Raw genomic sequence first — 8,814 nt, forward strand, 5'->3', positions numbered from 1 at the left:
ATAAATGTGGAAAGGATTCTGGAACTCATAGTCCTCATGTGAAGTACAGTAATACTAGTGAAGATTTGGTGGGTGTTCTGTTCTAGATACAGGAGACTTTGACAATCTTGGTGAAGGTGTGGCTTCTCGGTCTTGGAAGGTCCTAGATATTTGACTCAAGCTAGATTTGCAAAAGAAACCAATAGCTAACTCACTTGAAAATTTTCATAATATGTTCATTCCATCTACCTCTTTGTTCTGAAAGATTGACAATGATAATGTATCAATATTTTAATGTAAAAACAGGCATTTCTATTCATTCTCAGTGTTTTCCATAAAATGTATTTTGTAACTCTCAACACAGTACATGGACAGCCTCAGATACTTAAGAAGTTTGTTGAGCTTGACTGCAAGTTATTATCTACCAGGTTAGCCAAGGTTCCTTCACAGTCCACTTGGACATTTCTCCTCCCATTTTAAATCCATTATTTCATCTATGAAAAAACCCTGCTTTTTTTGGGTGGGGGGGGTTATAGCTTTATTATTTGGGTCAAAAAATTGTCACAGACCCAGAAAAATGTCTTTTCACTTTAATAAAAGAAAATTCAATCAGTCATATATCAACACAGATTCTCTTTCTGGTGGAACCATTTTGAACATCCTTCCTGTGAAATACAATATGCTGTAGCCAAAGTAACTAGACAACAAGGAAATGCTGAGCCTGTCAAAACAGTGATCGCATATTAATATACTTTAGTTCCTGCACTGCTGTGAGACTTTTGACCTTTTTATTTTCATTTCAGATATGCATTAGTCATTCATATGTCCCTCCTTTTTCAGATATTAAGCAGACAGAATGTTCTTCTCTGCAGACCTTTATTCTCACTGACCTGATGCTAAAAGCAGGCACTTAAAGGGTCTGTACTTAGACCTTCCTCATTAAGTGGATCTGTGCAGAGACAGACCTGTGACTTAATGCCAAGTGCCATGAAAGGTGGTGCTCTGCCTGGCTTCTATCTCAGCAGACTCAGTTAGAGGATTGGACCCTTGCTTTATCTATTACACTGCTGAATTTAAATAGTCTTTCTTCCCTTTTGAAAACTTTAATTATGTTATTTTAATATCTTTAATGAATCTTCATTACATTTTGTATTCAAAAGCTTTGAGCTTGTATAATTTATGCTCACAAACTATGTCATACTCTGCATGGATGTATACTGGTATATTGGAAAGGGAAAAAGCATTCCTGATTGTTCAGAGCTTGTTGTTGACTAATCAGAATTCTTCTGTTTGTCTCAAGATAGCAAGGTTTTGCCAGGTGCTGTGTAAAACTTGCCAATTGCACATTGGTTGGAGTTCAGCTTAACTTTCCAACTCTTTTAGGAAAATCGAAAACTTAGATAAAAAACTTCAGTAGGTTGATTCATTTATTGATCAAGCAAACTGGCAAATCTTGTTAAGATTGAAACATAATAGGCTGGAGAATGATTTTTCAAGCCAAGATCCTATTATGGGAACAAACCAATTGACCTTCTCCTAAGGTTTTATCTTTAATGCAAACAAAACTTTTTATAAACCTTTCATTCAAACTCTGTGTGGGTTCGTCTCGTGTCTGGATAGACATGTGTGAATAGTACAGTTTTTCTGAGATGCTCAGCAGCCAAAAGTTGTCATGATCTTATTTGCATCATAGAATCAATTCTTAGCTACCTGAGTTGTGTGTTTCTAGGTTCATGTAGCTCTAATGCATCTGCTAATGTTTCCACTTTACTTGCTTCCTCCTTTTACCCTCACTGATTTCTTTTATTCTGCTTATTATTTGCCCTTTGCCTCCATCCCCACAAAACTTGTTATAGGTTCAGCATTCTGCTTTGGCCTTGTTCAGCATTCTTCTTTGGCCAGTGCTACAGTTTCAGGGAAAATTTTACTTTTAATCCCTCTTGAACTCATCCTTTTGGCGAACTCAAGGAGCCTCTCCCCTCTCTGGGAGCAACCTTATGGTTCAACCCCTCTGAGACAGGACTTCTTAGTGGTATCTGCCTTCCTTCTTGTTTTTCAAATATTAGATATAATAAGCTGGTACAGAGGCCTTAATTGGTTGGGTTTTTCTCACTAGGAATCTCCAAAGTCACTGAATCTAGTGACAAATTCACAAAGCTGGCAACACTAAAGAGGCTATGTCATAGCCCAAGGTGGGCAAAATACATCCCATGGGCCAGATCCAGCCCATGAGGCCATTCTATCTGGCCCACGGGGCCCCTAAAAAAATTTTGAAAATTAAAATTTATCTGTCCTTGGTTTCTGCCAAAAATGATGGGAACCAGAGGGAGTAGGACCCAGAGGAGTCCTCGACAGGCTCCTGCAACAGTAGAGCCTGCCCGGCCCCGCCCATCCAGCCAGGAGCCCCAGCAGGGGCATCTGCCCTGGGAACACATAGCTGGCCCAGCGCAGGAAACTCAGGTGAGGGGGGGGAGGGCAAGGAATGAGGTGGTGCGGAGTGCAGGGAAAAACGGCCCCTCCCCTGCCCCATGGCCGGCGCTCCCTGCTGCAGCCACTCGTAGCCCACACGGGGCTGTCCTGAGTGGGTACAGGCAGCCCCGCGCGGGCTGCAAGCAGCTGCAGCACAGGGTGCCAACCATGGAGCAGGTGAGAGGCTGCTTTTCTCCCGCACTCAGCACCAACTTGTAACCCGCCCCCGCTGCCAGCCTGGGCCCTGTGCAGCTCCGGGCTCTCCCATCAGGGCTGCGCATGGCAGCAACAGCTGCAGCCCCCCCACTTGCCGCGCCCAGCAGTGTTTGCTGCTGCTGCCCACTCAGAGCTCTCTTGCTGGGCAGCACAGAGGCAGTGGTGGCAGCCTCACCTCAGCCTACCATGGTACAAGCTCTGGGCGGGCAGCAGCAAACACTGCCCTGTGCGGCAAATGGGGGAGTCGCAGTGGCTGCCGCTGCCGCAGTGCAGCCCTGACAGGTGAGCCCGGAGCTGAGTGCAGGGGAAGAGTGGCCCTTCACCCACCCTGTGCCCTGCGCCCTGCGCTGCAGCCGCTCACAGCCCACGTGGGGCCGCCTGTGCCTGCTCAGGAGAGCCCTGCGTGGGCTGTGAGCAGCTGCAGCAGGGAGTGCTGGCCATAGGGTGGGCGAAGGGCCGCTTTTCCCTGCACTCGGCACCAGCTCATTCCCTGCTGCCCCCCGCCTCTACCACGGGCCTGGGGGGGCACTGGGAGTGAGCAGGTGCAAGGGGCCCACACTGGTGTCCCGGGACCGGCACCGGTGGTGCCCAGAACAGGGCAGCAGGAGTACAGGGGTCCCGGGCGGCAGGGGCTCTATGGAGCCAGACCAGCTCCCCCCTCTCCCTGCTGGTGCAGTGCAGCCAAACCCAGCTCCACAGACCCCTGCCAGCCTGCGCCCTGCTCTGGGCCCCACCGGTGCTGGCTCTGGGACATTGGTCCCAAGATGGTGACCTGGGGCAGGGCACCTGTCAAGGGGCGGGGCTACTCATGCGACCCTCCACAGCTTGCCAAAACTGGGTAAGTGGCCCTCTGCCCAAAATAATTGCCCACCCCTGTCAGAGCCTCATCCCTCCAGAGATACACTGCTCCATGTCTGGCTGCCAGGGGTACACTGATCCAAAAAAGTTGAAAACCAGTGGTCTAATGTTTAGGGAACTAGGTCTCCCGTGGCCTGAGGGGTTTAAAACCTTCAGCCCTTGCTTTCTAAGAGGGCACTCTGCCTACTGTGGCTGTAGGCTTTCTGATGTGAAAACATTTTTCATCTTTTCTGTTGATTTTGGGTCACTGTTCAGAAAAAAAATCAGGACCCATTAGGAAAGAGAGGGGAGAGCATGTGAGTATGGCTATCTCTAGCTCAGTAAGTAGAGCTGCTAGAGAACTGTCCTGCTTTCTTCCTTCTTCATTTTTCCTCCTTCAAGCCGCTTTTACTTCCTCCTTTATACATTTTTATATTTCATAAGTAGTCCTTGGAATAGAGGCAAGAACCCAGGTCTCCTCTTTTTCTCAAATGGCTATACTAATGATTGGATTCCAAAGTGGTCTGACTTCTCCTTGGTATTGTGAGTCATCTTCAGTGGCTGAGTAATGAAGTAATAGCTCGGTAGTTAGGGCAGCCTTGTGTGGTGAGAGATATGGATTTGAATTCCCTCAAGCTAAGAAGAGGCTAGAATTTACAATCTGGTCCTAGGCCTCAAGAAGGATTACACCTTTTCTAGCCTGAATGAAACTAAGTGAACAGGGGACATTACAGGCACCTATACACGTAACAAACCCTATACATATTAAAGTGCCCTCGGCGCCATTTTGAAGCACAGGACACTGAATACATGTGACACGGCAGGTGCTTTAATTAAATCACTACCCTCTGCCCCCTTCCACCACCCTGGAGCCTTTGTGTAAAGACACCCTACCAGTTGTTTCATCAACATCTCTTATCTTTGTTGTTATGTTACCCATCCTAGCTGATTCCTTTAACAATCCTTTTGATTTAACACCAAGCAGGTAACCCGCCATAAAGAAAATACAGAAATGTATCTTCTGTAGTGGTGGGGGATGGCCCTCTTCCTGAGATCTCTTGAGCATATAACAACAAGCTTTTACAGGATCAGGATGTTGGCCACCATGGTCCCTCTGTGGCAGGTTAGGATGTTATGTCTTGTGTTGTGTCAAGATTGACTGTATTTTTGCTAAGAGGTTAAACAATGGATTTGTATAGGATGGTTTGGATAACAAAGATCTTGCCTTAGACAAGGGGTTGGACTATATGACTTATGGGGGTCTCTTCCAGCCCTACTCTTTTATGATTCTCTGATTCTGAGTATATATCATAATAACATGGATGTTTTCCAATTCATCTCACCCAGAGACTGTAGAATGAGGTATTCCTTGCTCTTAAACAGGCCAGGTCTGTCACTACAAAATTAATGAGATACATGTGATACAGGATGCATTCTACTTCTATCCCTATCTCCTCTCAAGGAACTTGCTACTTCTACAGCTTCCCTTAACCCCTAAAATGGGGCAGAGGTAATAAGAGAACTGCACTTACCAGGGTTGGGTAGAATTTGCTCCCTGGGGTGCATTTCTGGCATCACTTCAAGTTTGGTCCATTGGCTGCACTGCATTGTTCTGCCAAAGGAAAGTAGGAAAGAAAAAGTATTTTCTGCATATAATGCAATTGAAGAGAGAGTTACAGTGGAGAGTGGAGGGGAGGAATTAGCACTTCATGTTATTTGCTGGATTTTCTGTTCCTTCAAACATCACCATGCTGGCCCTGGTTTATTCAGATTACTTGAATATAAAATGCCATGCTATTCAGGATTGTAATTCAGTTTCTAGATGGTTGCCATTCTGCTACTGGCACAATTCCCAATCAGTAGCATGGTTAGTTCAGTTCCATTCCCAAAACATTTGCTTGCCTGGGTGTGGTAGCTTTCATTTAATTTCCTGAAGTGCTGACAGAAAAATGGCCACTGATACTGGTTCACAAATTAAAAGTAAATCAATGATGATGTTACTATAGGTCTGATGCCTGTCGGCTCCCTTTTCTCCTATTGCCACTAAGTAAAGATATTTCGAACAATCATCAAATTTATGAGGGTGTTTCAGAAAGTAACAGCAGTTTCAAAATAAAGCCATTTTGTGTCCAGTGAGTGGGAAACTATAAAGCATCAAAGAACATTGGTGGCATTGTTGAACACACCTGTCATTTACAACTATATTGTAGAGAAGCAGTGTTGTCCTGTAAATGATCCTTGCACACACAGTTCTTTTATTTTGAAATGACCATTACTTTCTAAAAGACCACAGGGTGCTCTCTGGGTTCTGGCAGAACTGACAGGGCCTGCATTACACCATCCAATGTGCCCACTTACATGCCAACTGCCATTTACCTTGCTGAGAGTTGTTCTGCAACTTACTAACATTGTACCTTTTCTCTGTTCATGTTTAGGCTGCTCCAAGGTGACATGCATTAGTCTTACTCGTGAAGCTTCAATCAAGCTGTCTCCGTTACATGGTAAACAGATCTCCATCCGCTACTTGGACATGACAGACTGCTTTGTCCTGGAGGACGAAGGACTGCACACCATTGCTGCCCACTGCACACAGCTGACGCATCTGTATTTGCGCCGCTGTGTCCGCATCACCGATGAAGGCCTCCGCTACCTAATGATCTACTGCACGTCTGTCAAGGAGCTGAGTGTGAGCGACTGCCGTTTTGTCAGTGACTTTGGCATGCGGGAGATTGCCAAGCTGGAGTCACGCCTGCGGTACCTCAGCATTGCCCACTGCGGCCGAATCACGGACGTGGGCATCCGTTATATTGCCAAGTACTGCAGCAAGCTGCGCTACCTCAATGCGCGGGGCTGCGAGGGCATCACGGACCATGGTGTGGAGTACCTTGCCAAAAATTGCACAAAACTCAAGTCACTAGATATCGGCAAGTGTCCTTTGGTCTCAGACGCTGGCCTGGAGTTCCTGGCCCTAAACTGCTTCAACCTGAAGCGCCTGAGCCTGAAGTCTTGTGAAAGCATCACAGGCCAGGGCTTGCAGATTGTTGCTGCCAACTGCTTTGACCTGCAGATGCTGAATGTGCAGGACTGTGATGTCTCTGTGGATGCCCTGCGGTTTGTTAAACGCCATTGCAAGCGTTGTACTATAGAGCACACCAACCCTGCTTTTTTCTAACAGGACCATCAGCTCCTGCTGATGACCACAAAATATTAAAAACATTGACATATAAACATACATGGCCACATACAGTAACTATCTTCTCTCAAATGGCTCATGGGAGTCAACTTTCTTGTATGTTGTTGGAGAGGGTTTAAAAATATAGATATATACATAATTTTTGGGGGGTGGGGGGGCACGGCTATACCGTCATTTTTTTCCTAATTGGATCCAGTCCCTTTGGACAAGCTTCCTTAACCTAAAAGCAGTGAGGTCTCATCATTGCAGTGCTATTCCCATGACATTCATAAGCAGTCCTAGTCCTTCCAGAGGAATAGGTCTTTTTGAGATGCAACCTAAGCATCATTAAAATATGAATTCCAGCTGTGTAGGTGATGCTACACAGCCATTATTTGTCTATAGACCTGCCCCACAAAATTCTTCCACATGGCTGAATATGACTTAACCTTATCTTTAACTGTCATCATCTTGACAATTTTTGCCCACATTCCAACAAGCCCTGTGGAAATACAAGATAGGATTTTTAAATGTAGTTTGGGTTGGCGTAACTCTACTCCTGTTTATGTCTGAGCACATTTGAAAAGCATACCTCAAATCTCTTTGACACCATGTTTGAGGATTGTGAATACACTACTGTCAGCACCACTGATTTAACACGGGCTTCTTGTGTTTGTCTGAAATCACCCTTTGCTACTATATCTACTGGGGCCCTTTGGGTGCAATAAGCATTAGGACTGGAGCAAAAGGAAATTTTTAAGGGATGTTGGAAGCAGCCAGTATCCCTTTCTAAGCCAGGGAGTGAAAATGTCAGTAATTTCTGCTTAGCTGCAGTTTGGCCTGAGAGATCCTACCTACGTTATTGCCATGGTGAATGAAGGTAGTACTACGTCATACCGGGAATTACTAAGTGTTACAGAATAGTTCATACCAAAGCAAACTTATAAGAGTCGCAGTATAGCTGTGCTGTACCAGTGCCAACAGTTTATTCACCTCACCATTCACTTGCCAGGGAATGGTGCAACTGAGATTCGTTTTAGGACGAGTGGAACCATTATCTGCCCGTGTGTTGAAATATATACTTTACTGTTCAGTATGTGTACTTATACACAGAAAGTTGCATACTTTCCACAGCCTTCCAGTTTACTGGATTGTAGATTTCAAGACTTGGAAGTCATAAACCAGCTATCAGACCACATCCTTGGGAAAAAGGGATTGGGGATGTTATCTGTATTAGAACTGGATTCCAGGAAATCATGTCTGTGTGTTCCTTCAATCTAAGAAATTCTATCACACATCAAGGACTAAAAATATCAGCACTGCCTTGTATGCCTGGAACCTGTTTGCTCCAACGGGTGTTCCTGATATAGCCACTCTCTTGCTAATACCATCAGTTTTAAAGCTTTCCCCCTACTCATTGCCCTCTTTTTTCCCCTGAACATGTGATCATTTCATCATATCATAATCATCTGGCAACTGCTTTCCCCTCTCAGATTCTGGCAAGTCATGTCAGATCTGAATGCCAGACACATTAGGAGTGATGATATTTTCAGGCAGGCAAGCCCCTGCATAAGATTGACAACCAGGTTCAGATGTTAGGCCCCAAGCACTACAAATGTTTCTGGTAGAGAGATGTGGGAAAGAAACATCCTATCTGTTTTTCATAAAAACAGTAGCCTCATGATCTCCAGACAACATTAATAATGTCACTGATATGAAGTGAAAATCCATGTGTTTAAGAAAATACATAATCACTAAGGAAATGTTGGTAGCACATGATTTTGGGGGCAACAAATGTTTGCAGAAAGTTCCCTCTTGTGAGGTGAATTGTGTCCCCATTAGGAAGAAAAAAACCCTTTACCTCATGTATATTCCTTTGCCTGTGGTTAATTGTGTGTTTCTTTCCACATGGAATATTTATCTCATGACCAAACTTGGTAATTCTAAATAACACTGTACAAACCTCTCCAAGGGACATGGGCGCATGTTGGAGGCCTCCAAATGGCCCCGTGTTCTCTTCCTCCCTTTGCCTTTGTCAGACTCAGGTGGGGGCCGCTGGTTGCTCTTTGTTTTTTTATTTATTTTTGTATAATAAATGCAAAGCCAGGCGGCAACCCTACAGAAACATAGAGGTGTATATA

At 45.1% G+C, this 8,814-nt stretch overlaps 1 protein-coding gene and 1 long non-coding RNA gene across 4 annotated transcripts in view; one reads left to right on the forward strand and one right to left on the reverse strand.

Moving 5' to 3' along the window:
- Window positions 1-6,832, forward strand: part of FBXL7 (F-box and leucine rich repeat protein 7) — a 454,956-nt gene extending 448,124 nt beyond the window's left edge. For all 3 annotated transcript variants that reach the window (XM_019521317.1, XM_019521327.1, XM_019521336.1), the window contains one exon: window positions 5,937-6,832. In XM_019521317.1, coding sequence (XP_019376862.1) covers window positions 5,937-6,673 — 737 coding nt within the window. In that variant the 3' untranslated portion in view covers window positions 6,674-6,832. The remainder of the gene's footprint in view (window positions 1-5,936) is intronic.
- Window positions 6,833-7,366: 534 nt separating this feature from the next.
- The window catches only part of LOC109300615, a 6,939-nt gene continuing 5,491 nt past the window's right edge, over window positions 7,367-8,814 (reverse strand). The window contains exon 2 of the long non-coding RNA XR_002098277.1: window positions 7,367-8,636. This is a non-coding gene — a long non-coding RNA (uncharacterized LOC109300615). The remainder of the gene's footprint in view (window positions 8,637-8,814) is intronic.

This window comes from Gavialis gangeticus, unplaced genomic scaffold, assembly GCF_001723915.1.
Source record: "Gavialis gangeticus isolate Ggan-Ray unplaced genomic scaffold, GavGan_comp1, whole genome shotgun sequence".
Taxonomy (NCBI): domain Eukaryota; kingdom Metazoa; phylum Chordata; order Crocodylia; family Gavialidae; genus Gavialis; species Gavialis gangeticus.